An 18,754-nucleotide genomic window follows, 5' to 3' on the forward strand; every position below is an offset into this window, starting at 1 on the left:
ATATCAAACCTTTATATACAGCATATTTAAAACAAATGAATAGAATACATCCAGAATTAATGAAGGGGGGAATGAATTCCAAAACTTCATCATCCAAAATCAAAGCAGATAAAATTAAACCACTTGCAACACCAAAACCTCCAACAACAGTACCTCCTCCTTCAGTTAATCCTTCATCATTCACTTTATTATATCCATTTCAAACATTAAAGAAGCAAAAAGATTTTAAAAAGGATTTCAAGATATTAAATAAACCAATTGACCCAAAAATTCAACCGTTAAAGGAAAAATTTAGTCGCCCTTCATTTGCACCATATCCATATTCATACGAAATCGATCATTTAGAATATTCAAAAGGAAACGTTACTTATTTATTTGCCATTAACATTAACACTAATATTTATATTGCATTCCGGTGAAAGGGAAAACAGAACAGGAAACAAGAAGAGCTATACAATACTTACTAGATCATGAAAGAGTAGATAATATAAGGGGTGATGGTGATAAAGGATTTCAGGCAGCTATGGCTCATTATTTCCCACAAATTAATTTTTACTTTCATCCTCTCCATATACGTTTCATAATAAAATAGTTGATGCGGTAATGAGAACTCTTAGAGATGTGTTAGGGGTTAACGGTCAGATATACTGGGATGGAAATCATGACTCCATCATACAACAGTTAGTATATTATTACAATAATACATGGCATAGAACCATAAACATGAAACAGTGGAAATGAAAAATGATATTTCAAAAGAATGGGAATATATTAGAAAGCAAATGGAAAGGTTAAATGATGTTAAACGTGAACAAATTAATTCGGGGCTCATGAATTTTAAACAAGGGAATAAAGTTTTGATTCATCTCGATTATGGAAAAACTGATAAATCAATGACAAAAAGAAAACGAAGATTTGACACAATAGCTGAATTTGTTAGATATATTAACGGTAATGTATTAGTTGAGGTTAACAATAAATTAATAGAAATTCCGATTTATTTTATTACTCCATTATATTTAAATAATATTTAATTTTTTTATTTCGTAAGAAATGGGTGACAACGAAGCAGCCAAGAGTCCAGACAATGAATATAAAAAGAAACTAAACAGAATTAAATCAAAAATATGCTATTACAAAAAGAAGCCGCAATGTGGTGGGGTTGAAAACGATAAAGAGAGGAAAGAAATAATCGAAAAATTAGAAACTTATCGTTCAATCATTAAACTGAGTGAAGCAAAAATAAAAGAATTTAATAGAATAAATAAATTGGTTGGAAGAGATGAATTTAATAAAGATGAATTTTTAAACTCAATCCAAATTTAATTTTTTCAGTGTCACCACGTCACCATGTCACCAGGTTAATTAACTTCTCTGAAAAAATGAGACAACATGACATTTTGACAACATCATAGGAAATATATTTTATCGTTAATGTTTACGTTAATGGTTTCAGGTTATTCAATAATTAATTATTTTTGAAGAACTGAGGGTGTCACCACGTCACCATGTCACCAGGTTAATTAACTTCTCTGAAAAAATGAGACAACATGACATTTTGACAACATCATAGGAATATATTTTATCGTTAATGTTTACGTTAATGGTTTCAGGTTATTCAATAATTAATATTTTTGAAGAACTGGGTGTCACCACGTCACCATGTCACCAGGTTAATTAACTTCTCTGAAAAAATGAGACAACATGACATTTTGACAACATCATAGGAAATATATTTTATCGTTAATGTTTACGTTAATGGTTTCAGGTTATTCAATAATTAATTATTTTTGAAGAACTGAGGGTGTCACCACGTCACCATGTCACCAGGTTAATTAACTTCTCTGAAAAAATGAGACAACATGACATTTTGACAACATCATAGGAAATATATTTTATCGTTAATGTTTACGTTAATGGTTTCAGGTTATTCAATAATTAATTATTTTTGAAGAACTGAGGGTGTCACCACGTCACCATGTCACCAGGTTAATTAACTTCTCTGAAAAAATGAGACAACATGACATTTTGACAACATCATAGGAAATATATTTTATCGTTAATGTTTACGTTAATGGTTTCAGGTTATTCAATAATTAATTATTTTTGAAGAACTGAGGGTGTCACCACGTCACCATGTCACCAGGTTAATTAACTTCTCTGAAAAAATGAGACAACATGACATTTTGACAACATCATAGGAAATATATTTTATCGTTAATGTTTACGTTAATGGTTTCAGGTTATTCAATAATTAATTATTTTTGAAGAACTGAGGGTGTCACCACGTCACCATGTCACCAGGTTAATTAACTTCTCTGAAAAAATGAGACAACATGACATTTTGACAACATCATAGGAAATATATTTTATCGTTAATGTTTACGTTAATGGTTTCAGGTTATTCAATAATTAATTATTTTTGAAGAACTGAGGGTGTCACCACGTCACCATGTCACCAGGTTAATTAACTTCTCTGAAAAATGAGACAACATGACATTTTGACAACATCATAGGAAATATATTTTATCGTTAATGTTTACGTTAATGGTTTCAGGTTATTCAATAATTAATTATTTTTGAAGAACTGAAGGTGTCACCACGTCACCATGTCACCAGGTTAATTAACTTCTCTGAAAAAATGAGACAACATGACATTTTGACAACATCATAGGAAATATGATGCAGTCCAAAAATAAAGTTAGTTTTAAAATTATTTTTATTTTTTTATTCCTATATAAATGACAGCAACAAACAACAACAGCAACTATATCGTTTCTGATGAAAAAGTTATTGATTCATTAGTTGAGGAATTAGTTGTGGCAGAAACTAAAACCCTCAACGAAAGAATTGGTGAAAACAAGATTGATTTACACAACTACCTCAAACATGATGGAGGAAGAGGAAGGAAAACTGGTATGGCTTTATTAGTAAATAAAATTCAAAATTTAACGATTATAGATGTCGATATCAATAAATCATACAATGATGAATTTAAAGAAACAGTTAGAAAAGACATTCTATCAAAACTTTCGGATAAAGATGTTATCGTTAAAACCGCTTCAGGAGGTCTTCACATTTATTGCAACACTAATTTCTTCTATGCAGTTTCGAACAGAATGATTAAATGCTATTCTTGCAATGATTATGATATTGATATCATGACTTCTATTGATGATTCAAAACGTTCATTAGTGGTTATGGCTGATTCAAGAGTTCGAAAGAATGCAACAGAACCAATCAATACATACTCATTCATTCGTGGAAGTTATGATTCAACATTAACTAGAACAGTGAATGATATATTGAATGATTTGAATATTAAGGTAAGAGTTGAACAAAAGAACGAAGAAATAAAGACTATCATGAATGAAAACAAAGATGTAAACATTGACGATAAACTTGCCCAGAGCATAGTTGATGGCATCTGTGATTTTGAAGTACATAATGACGGTGGAAACATGAATTTAGAAAAAGAAATAACATTATTCACACTGTTTCAAGCTATTAATTCGTTACCTAATCATTTGATTAATGAAGCATACGATAACGTTTATAACTTCTGCAGTTTAACAGAAAATGCAAAAAGTAATTTTGAAAAAGCACGTAGTAGATATGCACATTTAATGACTTCTCCATTTGTTTTGGTGAAGATTCTAAAACTATATCAAAAGGAATATTATGATGAATACGTTTTACCTTTATTACGTAAGCCAAAAATAACATTTGATATCAAACTTGATGACTCGTTTTTGATAACAGATATTAGACGCAAGGCTGAAAATCATCAGTATAAAAACAGTTCTGAAGTAATTGAGGATTTATCACGTGTAATCCGTTTTGTAGATTGTGGAAACAAATATTTCATTCAAAGGACTATAATATCCACGACAAAATGAATCAAATATCATTCGTTCTTCAATCAAACATGAAAGAGTCACTCAAAATGATTAAATTATTTAAAGAAGAAGGTAAAACCATAACAGCATGGGACGTACTACTAAATCAATTATCCTCATTAACCGTTAAGGGTGTTTGCTTTAAATCTGATTCTCCAGATGTTTTCTCAACGTTTCAGGGTTATAAATACAACGTTCTCGAAAAACCAGATTACTCAAAAATTGAGATGTTTATGAATTTCATTAAAGAAGCCATTTGTGATAATAACGATGAAGTGTATAAATACCTTCTCGGCTGGATTGCATCAATGATTCAACATCCTGGAATCAAGAATGAAACAGCAATTATTTTGAAAGGACTTCAGGGAACAGGTAAAAACAGATTTACAGACATTATTTCTGAACTTCTCGCCGGTTATTCATGTAAAAACATTACTGAAATAGGTGAGCTAACGGGTAATTTCAATTCAGTAGTTGAGAATAAAATGTTTCTTGTACTTAATGAACTCAAGAATGTAGGTGAAGATAGACTCGCAAACTTCAACGCTTTGAAATCAATTATTACGGATAATGAGATTAGAATTAATGAAAAGAATCAACCCAGAAGAACTGCTCAGAACGTTGCAAACTTCATTTTCGTAACTAACAACGTCTACCCTGTCAAAATTGAAGTTGGAGACAGAAGATACGTGGGTTTAAGGGTCAATGGTAAATTCAAGGGTCAATTTGATTATTTCAAGAATTTAATGGATTCATGCACAAAGGAATTTTATGATAATTTACTGACGTATTTTATGCAATATGACCTTTCATCATTTAATGTACGAATCATACCGATGACTGAAGCCAAACAAGATTTAATTGAATTATCAACAAATCCTTTAGATGTATGGATAAATACACATTATGATGAATTGTGTGCAGGTATGACGTGTAAAAATGCTCTATTCTGCAAACCATCAGACATGAAAGACAAGAATTTCCAAATGAGTATTAAGGATAAATGTGAAAGGAAACAGAGAAGAATAGATGGTAAACAGACGTGGTGTTATGTTTTGAAAGAAGAAATGAAAGGATTATATAAACAGGTTGAACCAAACGATAATGATGATTCATTTACTGACGATGAAATACCTGTAAATGATGCTTTATAAAGTATGATTGGAATTTATTTTTGCATTCAACCCATGCTGTTGTCAAAATGTCATGTTGTCATCATTTTTAAGAGAAGTTAATTAACCAGGTGACACATGGTGACGTGGTTACACCTTCAGTTCTTCAAAAATTAATTATTTTTGCATTAATCTTGCCGTGTTGTCTAAATGTCATGTTGTCTCATTTTTTCAGAGAAGTTAATTAACCTGGTGACATGGTGACGTGGTGACACCTTCAGTTATTCAAAAATAATTCATAAATGCCTTCCTCCTATGATGTTGTCTAAATGTCATGTTGTCTCATTTTTTCAGAGAAGTTAATTAACCTGGTGACATGGTGACGTGGTGTCACCTTCAGTTATTCAAAAATAATTAATTATTGAATAAATGGGAAATAAATTTACGTCAAATATGTAATTTATAAAATCTTATATCGACAGGCTACGTAGCACTGAAATAAAATTTTGTTATCAGTTATTTTATCATCATTTTATTAAGTTCATCTTTAGTTAATAATTTGAATGGATTCGCTAATGTTCCACCTTGAGTCACAACACTTGCCCCAGCTAATTGTGAAGAACCTGGGATAAGTACTCCACGAAATGATTTCATTGGTATCATTAATTTAGAAATAGTTGGCTTAATTATTTTTATCATTTATGATAAAAATAAAATTGCATAATTTAAATTTTTCTCATTTTCTCATCCTGTTTTGGTTTCAGCAACTTTTCAAGTTGTTGTCTTGTCAGTAACTTTAATTTTAACTTTGGATCAAATATTGGGTTTCCATCTTTATCTCTTCCAATAACACCATATGGTAGAATCTTCATTTATACTAAAATAAAAATTTAAATTATACCGTTCGCTCTTTTGGAACTCAGGACTTTCAGTCCGTTCTAAAGTTTGTTTCACAACATTGAGCGTTCATTGAACTCTATACCATGCGAATACAGTCATAAATGGTGGCATGTATTCTTACTTTGTCCCGTTGTTTGTGTATATCCTGAAACGAAATGTGTATGGTTTCCTTCTCCCTGAGTGTCACTCCAGTAACAATTTATAGCAACTTAACATCATCTTTAACATCATATCCTTTACCTTTTGTCATTCCTGACCAATCCAATATCTATGCTTATGCCAACCGCTTGAGATGTACTTAAATCTATGTAGTGACTGTGTGCAGGTAAATTTTCACTGAAATCGTTTTACTTCCCTGTTTCCTTTGAAGAGTTTGCACAATACAAAAACCTGTCAACTATTTGTCCCATGCACCAACACCAAACATTACTTGAGGACCTCTTGCATCCATAGATGTATAAATAGAACCTACTGGGTTCATTAAATCAAACATATGAGATATTATAGGATTGTCTCTTTTGAACTTAAAATATAGTGCAACTATTTCAGGTTTCTTCTGGTTTGTGTCAGAATATTTTTTATAATATAATCTTATGTTTTCAGGGTAGGTAAAATCTTGACTATAATATTTATTTCTGTCATCTGTATAATAATATACTATTCTCGTTTTTTCTATTGCATTATATCTTTTATATCTATAATAATCTAAATATAATGTTAGCTTTTGTTCATCTACACGTGGTGTTCTGTCGTCATCTCCACAGTCATAATAATATGGTGCTGGAGCTGGGTCAGGCAATGTCATATCTACCATTTCATAAACTCTTAAATATTTCTTTTGTTCGTCTCCATATAATTTAAGTCGCAGTTGTTGTCTAATGGAACTTTAACTTGTGTACCATCATTCTTTTTATAGCTTACATACATTTCATTGTTATTTTTCGGAATGAGTTTACACCGTGTACCATTTTTTAAGGAGTGTACAAACTGCCATCTAAAATATTTATTTTCTTCATTGACAGAAAAGTCACCAACAATAGTTTCAATATTTTTTGTTCCTATCAAACTTTGGTATATTTCGTTAACATAAGTTTTATCTGCCTTCTTCTCTAACTCATCATTAACATAAGTTTTATCCGCTTTAAGGTCTAAACATCCCAAAGCCCATCCTGTATCAGCTTTAACTTTAAAAGTCTCAAATGTTCATTCATGATACCATTCAACCTTTTCTTTAATTTCATTATCTTTTTTATCAACATAAACCAAATTTGCCTTCTTCTCTAACTCACTATCCACATATGTTTTATCCGCCTTCTTCATTATGTCGTTTAGGAAGCCTGTTGTAAACGAAAACGATAAAAACAATTTGACAGAAAAAGTGACACTTTACATGGCAAAAAATAGAGCCTTACTTTTGAGATACTTGAGATTGAAACTGAATCTTATGAGGCGGTGATCTTGAATCACTACCTCATAAGGTTCAGTTTCATATAAAATTTGTTGCAATTTGTTATTCTTTTGCAATTATTTCTTATAAGATTTTACATCTTTTAGCGGAGAATGTTTGTTATAATGTATATATTATAAATATCTACACGATAACGAACATTCCTCGCTAAATTGCTGAGAAACTTTGAGGAAATGTCGAACAATTTCCTCAAAGTTTCTCAGATTTATATAGATCACTAGAGTCCCCTAGGCACTGATTCTGGTTCAGTACCTAGGAGGCTCTAGTTCTCTAACGAACTGATAAAATGTTTTTAAATTTTTGGATATTGCTACCTGTGAAGCACTGACTTCAAGTCAGTACCTCACAGGTAGCAATTACATTGAAAGATGGGAGAAACTTTGTCCGAATGTTAAACTATTCGGACAAAGTTTCTCCCATTTGTAGTGGAGATGGAAGGCTTTGAGGTATATTGTATTAATATATACCCCAAAGCCTTCCATCTCCACTTGAAAGTGTCCAAACTTTGGGTTAATAGTTTGCAATTAACCCAAAGTTTGGACACTTTCGAGAAGGAATTGGAGGGTAAGAGATATACATTCATATGGTATATCTCTTACCCTCCAATTCCTTCTTAAAATGGGAGAAACTTTGTCCGAATGTTAAACTATTCGGACAAAGTTTCTCCCATTTTGCGAAGGAATTGGAGGCTATGAGATACTGATGAAATGTCAGTAACTCATGGCCTCCAATTCCTTCCTAAAACTGATCAAAGTGGACCTTACATGCATTTGAAATTTGCCATGTAAAGTCCACTTTTTGAGAGAGGGAATTTGACTGCGTCAAATACTCTTTTTCGTTTACGAGAAACCTTCTATGAATTCCTCATTTAAATTAAATCTTCCAATCTTCAAAACTTTAGGAAATGCATTTAACGCGTAATATCTCTGTTCTTCTGGTGGAATTGATGTTATATCATCCGTTATTCCTTTAATTTTTGAATTCATAAATAAAATTTCTTTTATATTTGATATCACTGCACCACCTTTGCAAACGAATTCAAAATGGTCATTTTTCAATACTATCTCCAAATCTCCATATTTCAACCTTTGCGTTTGTTCTGCCATCTTTGAATTATATGCATATATGGCGTATGTAATGGTCTGAAGGACCTGGGTGCTTTGCGCCTTAAGTTGTTGTGGTTGCTGTTGTTTAATCATTTATTATGATTTAAAAATAAATATTTAATCCGTTATCTCATCAGCTATTTTTTCTATTTGAAATTGCCATAATATTTCATTCATAAATTCTAAATCACAATCAAATAGGTCAGTTATTCTAAATTTAATATTTGATAAATCTTTTGAATGAAGAATAAATGAATTCCCGGATAATTGAAACGGATATGATAAAGAAAACGTGTTTAAGTTGATGGATAAAATGTTTTGTATTGATGGGTAAGAGTTAGGGTCTAATGTTTGATGTGAAAATCTCATTGGGGTATTAACTTTATCACATTTGATTAAAATGAAATTGGAACCAGTGTCAGAATACAAAACATCCCCAACATCTTTTTCAAAATTTAATATCCCCAACAATGAACGAAGATGAGGAGTACAAAATTTAATTTTCAGCGGAAATTTAATAAGGTTATTTATTTCATCAAGTTCAAAAAGTTTATCGGGTTTTGATTTAAAATTTTCTTCATACCATACGATAAATGATTCATTTAAATAACTTAAAATCATGTTAATATCCCATTTCGCTATCACATTATTTATATACATATCATACGTTTTTTCATGGTCATCTTTAATAAATGATATATAATCTGAAGGGTCTAAAAGAATGGGATTAAATTTACCACTCACAGAAACGAGAGTAACATTATAAATTCCGCTAACTGTTAAATTTAATTCACAGCTATTATTCGAAATAATATTGATAATTGACATTTTTATTACGATTAAAAATATGGTAAAGCGTTATTTTCCAATGATAAATAAAACTAGAATAAGATTACCTCAAGAATTCATAAATTCAACGAATAAGAAATTCATTCATGTTATAAATTTTAGTGTTTTCAGAAAATATGAGTCAGTGTCATATTCATCAACAGGTTATATTTCACTTCATTCAAATTTAGTTCAATCAAACCCATATAATGACCATTTCATAAGATTTTCAGATGGTATTAAAAATGTAATTGATAGATTAAAATATGAACAGATTGACAATATCGAATTTTTGGAATTTTGGTTTAAATATCCCGATGGAAAAAAGATTGAAGTTAAAGATAAAGCTGATACTATAACAAAAACAATTACAATGACCGATCCGGATAGTGGGGAACAAAAAGAAATAAAACAAACGATAGAAACTGGTGAAAGGTCAATTATTATTGATTATGATTCAAAGGATTATTATTCGATAATGTTAATGCTTGAATATTAAATAGCCTTAACAAAGAATTTTTCAAGTGATATTTTATATTCATCAACTATTTTATTATAAATATCATTATATGTTAAATGAAGTTCAGTTGTTGTTCCGTTCTTTGATATCTTAATTGTGCTAATATCCTTTATAGGATTTATTTTTGCAACTGTTCCGCAGCATGAAACCTCATCATCTATGAAAAATTGAATCTTAACGTCTGAATCTTGAACATCACAAAGAATGGCGATAATGTGAATTAATGATTCATAAGGTAAAATAATTAAACCGGATTGATCAATTAAATTTATTATTGAATCATAATTATTAATTATTATATCACGGTAAATTTTCATTAATTCAGAATTAATGTCTATTTTATATGGGTTCTCGATGTTTGATGAAAGAGGTGCTGGGTATGTTGGATAAGTGGGAATTTCAACAGGTTCTTTACCGGGTTCAGATAAAATGATTGGGTCTCCATTCTCATGGTTTTCTTCATTCTCCTCATTCTTCGGTAAGTCACGAGTTAATAAATTTGGTTGAGTTGCTGACCTTGTTAATTCAGGGCTAACATTAACTTTAACATTTTGAATAATTCGTGATTTATCATCATTTACGTTATAACCAACCGTAATCTCTGCTTTTGCGTTAGTGTTCTTTTGACTAGTGAAACGTCTTCTCATTTATAGGGTGTCCAAAGGTGTGTTTAGCACAAACCTGAATACTGCGAATAGAAATAAACAAGTTACATATATATAAAGTTTATTTAAATATAATCACCATTGGATTCAATCACGCGTTCGCAGCGATCGATCCAGGCTTGAAAGACACGCTTTAAATCATCATGAGAAAATTGCTCAAATTGCTCTCTTACAAAATTTTCAAGATCATCTGGACTCGCGAATTCGCGTCCTTCAGCTCTCTTTTTTAGCGTGCCGAATAAATAAAAGTCAGAGGGTGCAATATCAGGTGAATAAATTGGGTTTGGAACAACTTTGACATTGTTTTCCACCAAGTAATTCATTACCTTATGACTTTTGTGAACTCTTGAATTATCAAAATGAATTGCAAACTTTTGTTTTTGTTGTTTGGATTTCTCAAACTCATCAGAATTGATAATTTGAGTAAGAACATTGTCAATTAGATACTGAGCATTCATCGTATTAGGTTTTTTGAAGAATATCAATTGCGATGATGCCATTCACGCCCCAAAAAACTGACAACATCATCATTGGTGTGTCAATTTTTTTTCTTCGGAATGTTTGCGGATTTTCATCCTTCGGGATCCACATGATTTTGGCTTCTGTTGCATATTGAAACCAAGACTCGTCCCCTGTTACTAAAAAGCGAAACTTCTTGGATTGATACGCACCCAATATAGAAGGAGCCTTTCGAAGATTGGACTCTAGATTTTTTTTGAACTGAATTAAGGTTGTGCGGAACCCAACGTGTATACGCTAGTTTGTAGTTCAAATAATTGTGCAGATAATAACTGACTGTTGTACGTGGTATCTTTGTCATCTCCTCTATCCTTCTGAGTGATGCTCTTGGGTCTTCATCTAGCACTTGAAGAATTGCTTTGATTTTTCTTTGATCCGGCGATTTTTTGTCAATTTTTATGATGGGCGCCTTTTTGTTCATGAAGTGATACATCCTAACATGATACGTTACAGTGGAATAGCTAGGAGCATCCATACCGAAGCATTTTACCAATGTCTCGTAGATTTTTTTACAGTCTTTGCATTTTTTTGCAAGAGCGAGGATGTTTTCTTTATGATTCATTAAAAAAATGAAAAAAATCCCGCCAAAATTTCCCGCGAAACCGCTTCTTGTCTCAAAATTCATTTTATATCCCGGCATGGCGCCAAAATACAACATACTCATCATATACATATATTCATATTTTTTATTATATATTTATAATCAGCATATATCTCCTTTAATAGTCTGATATAGAGCGCTGTGCTAAACGCACCTTTGGACACCCTATATAATCGAATAAAAAAATATATTTAAACTTTTATTTTGCTGGAAGTTTTGAATCTATTATTCCCTGTATTTGTTCTTGAAGTTGATTTTTAGCATTTTCATCGAAATTAATAGACCGAATATATTCATTAATTGCATTCTTATAATCATCTGATTTCTCAAATTTTCTTTTATCTGATTCCTTAACTAAATCATAAGTTAAACCTCGTTGCTGATATAATGGTTTCTTAATTAAATCTTTGAATGCTTGAGATAAAGCACCTGATGCAATTCTTGCTACTATAATTGGTTGGAATTGCTGTTTAAGTTCATCTTTAACATTTGCGAAAACTGGATCGAATAAAGCAATTTTAAAGAATTTCTTAGCTGAAATTTCAGGTCTAATATTTGCATATTGACCATCAAACTGGTTAGAATATCGTGGTAATCCATCCGGTCCCTCTTCAATAGCATTTAATTCTTCATTGAAATAAGAATATGGATTATAACGGTATGAATTAATTGGACCATTTTCACCTTCTCCAATGTATTGTTTAAAGCTTTTCCATTTTCATCAAATTGCATAGGATAACGTTCATTATATGCTTTACGTTTAGGATAATCAGTTATAGTTAATTTGTAACCATTTATGACTTTAATATTTCCTTGACCATCAGTAACGAAAACTTCATTTATACCATCAGGTTTTCCATTTGGACTGTAATGTCTGCTTCGTGTGCTTCCCAATTTTGGCCCTTGACGTTTGGCAATGCTTGAGCTTTCTGGTAATGTTAAAACGTTTCTCATTTGTTTAACATCTTTTTGAAGACCAGCAACAATATGAACTAATTCTTTCATTCCATCAGGAACTTTCATGTTTATTATAGCACCCTTTTTGTTTGTTCCTTGTTTTAATGGAACCTGTAGAAGATTGCTATTTCTGTCATGTTTAATTATAAATAAAAAATAAAAATTAATTATAAAAAGTTAATCAAATTTAACACCCCCTTTATTTAAATCAACTATTATTTTTCCATGTTCACCTAATTGCTGATATTGTGTGTAAGTTCATTAATACTCATTGGTAAATTCACTTGATAAAGCATAACGTTCAACTGTTGACGACTAAACCACTGAAAATGAAAAAGGGTTGATAGATTTGATTTAATGTTTGTGCTTAATGCTTTGAAATATTGAACAGCCATGAAGAATGAACACTGAATGTGTCGACATTGAGTTAATAACTGATTAAAATATGATTTCCTCATTTGTTATTAGTTTTGATTTCACTGCATCATCTAGAAAATGAGTGAATGCAAAAATTCTCTATCAAAATTTGAAATAGAAAGTGTTTCAAATAATTCATTCCGTTGTTTATCAATAATTTTATCCTCTAATCCTTGCTTCTTGATTGTATTATATAATTCTTTATACATTAAAAGTTTTTTAAATAATCTTCTGCTTCTTCTTGTGATAAATAAATAATTGGAATTTTGATTAAATGCTTTAAAGATTCAAATGTATCATCTGAAGGTGAACCTGAACGGTTGATATAAATTAACACATGTGAATAGGGGGAAGTGTTAGCAATAATGATAATTTGTTTTAATATCGTTAATGTTTTACCTTTATTTTGTTTACCAATTGCTGCAGTGATTGAATTTAAGTAACATTCAGAATATGTAATTTTCATTAATTTTTCCTTAGATAGAGCATTTCTATTATCACTCAATGCTTCATTAATCAATCATCTATGTATGTATTATATACTCCTGCTAATTCTTCATAAGGAGTGTATGAATTTAAATCCATTTAATCAAAATAAATTTAAATTTTAAACATTTCTATTCATCAATATTTCATCATATGAACTTCTATACTGTGGTGGTGTACTGTTGGATGATTATTTCAAACCTTCAATCCGGTGTCCATGTCCAATATGTAGTCCTAGTAAACCAAAACCTGAGGAGGATTTGTCACCTTTGAACAGTAAGTGTCATTTTCACCCTGAATGATTGGATAAGCTTTCACTTGTACTGTAACTTGTGAGTTGAAAGTTTCTAATCCATCAAAGAATATACCTGCTCCATCACGTTGAACTGGAATAGTGCATAAGAATGAAGTTTGGTCTTTCCATGTTCTAGCTAATGGCGTGCCATCATCATCAATTCAGTGGTCTAGTTAATGAGTCCTCGTATTCTTTCTGTGCATTCATTCACCCCATTCTAAATCAGAAGCTTGAAGCATACGTGTAAAGAATATGTCGCCCACTGTGGTCATCGCTTGATCGGGGAAGTTTCTGGAATCTATAGTGACCTGAAGACCTCGAAGCATTGGATTTTCTAAAACTGTTCTTTGCATTGCATTCTTCGGAAATGCTAACACAACATCTGTAACATTATGAAGAGCGTATGAGAAATCTGAGCTGATACCTTCAGGAGTGATGCAACCTCCATTTAGTGAACGAACGTCAATATGTTGAGCTGGAATCATGAATGGATCTTCCTTACTGAATAAACGTGGTATTGCTTTAACTGATTCTTCAATTAAACCGTATCTGTGTAATGCATTTATCCTCTAAAACTTCCATCTTTGTGCATGAAATAATAACGTCATCAACTGTTCGTCAGCAGATGTAGCGGCTAAGCTTGTAATTAATTTGGCAGGAAGTCCGATTTGTTGGTTATTTGCGATCATATTTATAAACATGATTCATAATCTTTTCATAATTTTCATCAGTTATCTTTTCATAACGTAATTTTGTAAATCAGCAACTCTTACGGGTCAACCTGACAAAATACTAAAGTATCCCTGAAAACATAATATTTAAGAATGATATCACCAAATGATTTAGGATAATCATCGAACGCCTGAAATGCTAACAAATCATTTACCGGATAATCATTATCAAAAGTGATATTAACTTCTTCATTTGCTTTCTTGAAAACTTCTGAAGGGTCAATATATTTACCACATACTGAGTTATCATATTTTTGAACATTATTATATAACGAATGAACAAACTTTTTTAACTTTCCTTTCTGATTTTGGTTTATATGTTGCAAATGCGAAAGATTCACGGGCGCAATCCATCTGAAGATAACCGGCATCACCTCTTTCGGTTTCTACTTCTAATTGTTTAAAGCTTTGATTTGATGATTTGTAACCAACGAATAAACGCATGCATTTAAAAGCGGCATCACATGTGAAAGCTTTATTTGAAACTAGAGTTGCTTTAACTTTGCGTTTAATATATGTTCACCTAATTGGTTCACATCATGAGCCGGATTTGTAATTCTTAAATGAGTTTGTTTATCATCAAATATGGAGCATCAGAGTCATAGCATGAACTTTCAAGTTCTCTATAATATCTTCTACCGTCATTCTTTGCGAATATTTCATTTATCTTTTCGAATGAATGAAACACATTTCCATTAATCGGTTTAGTGTTTGGCACCAAATAGTTAGTCGTCATTTATTAATAAATAAAAAAATCAAAATTAAAAGATGAAATGAACTTTTTTAATTTTAATGAAATAATCAACTATGGCTGCAGGTATATTTAAGAAACTGTGGGATAGAGTAAAAAGAGGAGCGAGTAAAGTTTGGGAAACATTGAAGAAGGGAGCAAATTGGATATTTAAGAATAAAAGAAGCAATTAGTGACATTGCTGAATCAATAACACCAAAAGCTTGCCCCAATAAGAGAAGTTTTAAATAAAGGAGAAAAAGTTTTCAAAGACTTCAACCGATACTAAGATAAAAATAATATTTATTTTTCCACTATCTACCTCCTATTTTATTAAGTATTCCTTCAGCTATTCCACCAATTGCGTTACCTGCTTGTGCTCCCATCGCCGGATTACCTGCTTTAGTACCTAATACTCCACCTATGATAGTTCCTGCCGTTTTCGCTACTGGTGCCAAAAAGTTTGCAACGGGTTTAATAATCTTTTTATAAACCCAACCCGCAGCTTTCTTAATTCCATCCCATAATTTTTTAAAGAATCCTGCCGCCATTTCTGATTTAATATTAATTAAAAAAATATATTTCATCACTTATATTCTAATTTTTATTTAATGATAAATGAAACCGATTTTAAAAATAAATGAAACAGAGGAGGAAGAAATAAATGAAGGTGAAAATGTTCAACAAAAAATAAACGTTGTTAAACCAATTACTGAAATAAAAATTTTTTCATCTGTTGAAGAATTTAATGACTATTATGCTAATAATAAAAAATTATTTGAAGAATTGACAACGTGTAAATTGAATAAAATGTTTAAAGTTGATGGATTCAAAATTTCAAAAATAAAAGGGGTGGTTAGTTTGAAATCTATTCCTCAATCAAGAATCACCTCATTAATGAAAATAGATGATTTAACAAAAAGAATAGAAGAGATTGAAGAAAGAATGAATCAAATAATTGATTTCATAAATTCAAATAATCATTAGTTTCTTAAAGTTCAATGTTGAACTCAATCATTAGTTTTAAAGTTTATTTTTCATTCATATTCATTTAATAATTCACAATCTTCATTTTTAAATTGAAGTTTAACCCATTCAGGATTTAAACAATGTTTAATTAATCGCGGAATATCTGACATCATCTATATATAGCTTCTTTTATAAAAGATAAAAAATAAATTATTTTAAAATTAATGTTAATTTTTTAATGATTTATAAATAAATATATTTTAATGCATCGTCTATATATAGATGTAACAAAAAAAGTCACACAACCCTTCATATACTACTACTTGTGAATTTAAATCCCATAAATATCTTATTTTGTGAATTTAAATCCCCAAGTTCGAACAATGAAACATATAAGTTTCCCAAAGCTAAAAAAAGTGCTGGAAATTTTCCTTGATCAAAATTTTTCTGGTAAATTATTAAATTATATTATCCATTCTGTTTCTAATCATTTATATGTTTTCAATAAATTTTTTGCCTAAATTTTTTAAAAAATTGAAAAAGTGTGTTTGAACGAAAATATCCATTTTTTTCTTGATTAAAAATGTCTGAACGTGTGAAATGGCTTGGAGTATTTCGCAACCTTGGCATTGTTAACAGTATGGGTGAACTCGAAAGAATGTCCGATGCAGATTTTCAAGAAAAGTGTGCTTTTTGCTTAGATTGTGGAATGGCTCCTGATGAAGACGATGAATTAACAAGAGCAATCCAGGAATCTCTTGCAGATTATACACCAAAGCCTGCACCAAAACCAGAAATTACAAAGCCAGAGCTAGAAAGAAATAGAAAATCAACTCCCAGACAACCTCCACAAGAACCAGCCAAACCACAACCATCAAGACCAGCTCGTCCACCACGTACGGAATCAGGTCAAATTCGCGATCAGCAAAACTCCGATTTTGCAAGAGTCCAACAACAGCAGTTAGAAAAGCAAATGGCTGAAGAAAAAGCTCAAGCTGAAAAACAGAAACAGCAGCACCACCAAAAAGCTGAAAAGCCAAAGAAATCAATTCCAAGTTCATCTTCTAAAGAACAATTAAAGGAAAAAGCAGAAAAACTTGGCTCTGAACCAAAGGATGGCATCTCAATTGGTTTTCATATGATGGATGGATCTAAATTAAAGCGCAAATTTAAACCTACAGATAAAGGAAATGATCTTGTTACTTTCGTTGCTGCAAATGATAAAATGTTTAAAGCTGACGGAACACCAATTAAATTTAACCTTGTACAGAATATGGGAGCTTCTTTAAATCTTAGTAAATCCCTGAAGGATCAAGGCATTACTAGAAGTACTATGTTCACAGTAGATATCTTAGATGATTAAATTACGCCTTTTCTTTTTATAATTTTAAAGGATATTTAAATTTTTAAATCTTATTTAATCAAAAGTATATTTTAATCTTACATAGATCTTCACATCATTTAGTGAAGATTGATAAGCTAATTGGTATCGTTTGAAAACTTAAATCTTAAGCATATATTTATTTCATTTCAAAAAGTACAGGCCTTATTGGATGTTTGGGATAACTACCTTTTTGCAGAGAAGTTGGGTACAGACAGCGTTAATAAACAATTTTTTGGCAAACCCAAATTTTAGCTAAAAGTGACAGGGAAAAAAACGTTTCGTATTAAAAAAAAGACCGATGAGAGCTTCGTTCGAAATATAGAGGGAACTGAGAATGCGCAACCATTCTCAGGGAATATTGGATGCTATTCCCGTTCCCTCTGTATGGAAAATTGAGGTTTTCAAAGGGAGTTAAAATAATATCAAATTTATACTAATTTACTTCAAAATACAAAAGTATTTGACAGCTAAAATTAGTTACTTTAGCAAGCCTATCAATACCCTTTTACGATTATTGTTACTTTTTCGAAATACAAGTAAAAACAAATTTATACTAATTTACTTCAAAATACAAAAGTATTTGACAGCTAAAATTAGTTACTTTAGCAAGCCTATCAATACCCTTTTACGATTATTGCTACTTTTTCGAAATACAAGTAAAAACAAATTTATACTAATTTACTTCAAAATACAAAAGTATTTGACAGCTAAAATTAGTTACTTTAGCAAGCCTATCAATACCCTTTTACGATTATTGCTACTTTTTCGAAATAAAATAAATTTATTATCAAAAACCTTTTTTTTCTTAGTAAAAATAAACGAAATTTTTTACCTTATGAACTTTTGATGGAAATATGCAAATTTAAAATAATAAAGAAAGCCGCGAGCGAAGCGATCGGCTTAGTTCGAAGATTTTGATTCAAATCTTTGCTGATCTGTAATTCGCGGAAGCCGCGAGCGAATCGAGCGGCTTAGGTCTAAGATTTTGATTCAAATCTTTGCTTATATTCCTTAAATTCTTTATGAAACTCGCAACAGTTCCATAAAAAATTTTAAATTCTAAACTGTCGAAATTACCGATCGGTAATCACACCCTTCACGGGTGTGTCACTTTTACAGGCGTGTCACTTTTAGCTAAAATTACCCCTACTCCAATTTTTTTAAAAT

The 18,754-nt window shown here is 30.9% G+C and overlaps 2 protein-coding genes and 3 pseudogenes across 5 annotated transcripts, besides 4 other annotated features; 2 read left to right on the forward strand and 3 right to left on the reverse strand.

The window, feature by feature from the left end:
* Nucleotides 1-6,439: part of a mobile genetic element that runs on past the window's edge.
* On the forward strand, nt 2,742-5,053 carry TVAGG3_0544340 (annotated as a pseudogene). Its single transcript has one exon. A coding segment is annotated over exon 1 (2,312 nt).
* Nucleotides 6,440-7,249: 810 nt separating the features above from the next.
* Nucleotides 7,250-8,226: a mobile genetic element.
* Nucleotides 8,227-9,808: 1,582 nt separating this feature from the next.
* Nucleotides 9,809-10,480, reverse strand: TVAGG3_0544360 (uncharacterized protein; the record flags this gene model as incomplete). Its single annotated transcript, XM_051237968.1, has 1 exon — nt 9,809-10,480. One exon carries the CDS (start codon nt 10,478-10,480, stop codon nt 9,809-9,811), a length of 672 nt encoding a protein of 223 aa, XP_051095792.1.
* A 3-nt stretch (nt 10,481-10,483) lies between these two features.
* Nucleotides 10,484-11,786: a mobile genetic element.
* On the reverse strand, nt 10,564-11,690 carry TVAGG3_0544380 (annotated as a pseudogene). The gene has a single exon. A coding segment is annotated over exon 1 (1,127 nt).
* A 31-nt stretch (nt 11,787-11,817) lies between the features above and the next one.
* Nucleotides 11,818-12,572, reverse strand: TVAGG3_0544390 (annotated as a pseudogene). The gene has a single exon. A coding segment is annotated over exon 1 (755 nt).
* Nucleotides 12,573-16,756: 4,184 nt separating this feature from the next.
* TVAGG3_0544400 (FAS-associated protein family) lies at nt 16,757-17,590 on the forward strand (the record flags this gene model as incomplete). Its single annotated transcript, XM_001295795.2, has 1 exon — nt 16,787-17,566. The coding sequence occupies one exon, from the start codon at nt 16,787-16,789 to the stop codon at nt 17,564-17,566; it is 780 nt and encodes a 259-aa protein (XP_001295796.1).
* A 231-nt stretch (nt 17,591-17,821) lies between these two features.
* Nucleotides 17,822-18,739: a mobile genetic element.
* Between the last annotated feature and the right edge of the window lie 15 nt (nt 18,740-18,754).

Source organism: Trichomonas vaginalis, chromosome II (genome assembly GCF_026262505.1).
Source record: "Trichomonas vaginalis G3 chromosome II, whole genome shotgun sequence".
NCBI lineage: Eukaryota > Parabasalia > Trichomonadida > Trichomonadidae > Trichomonas > Trichomonas vaginalis.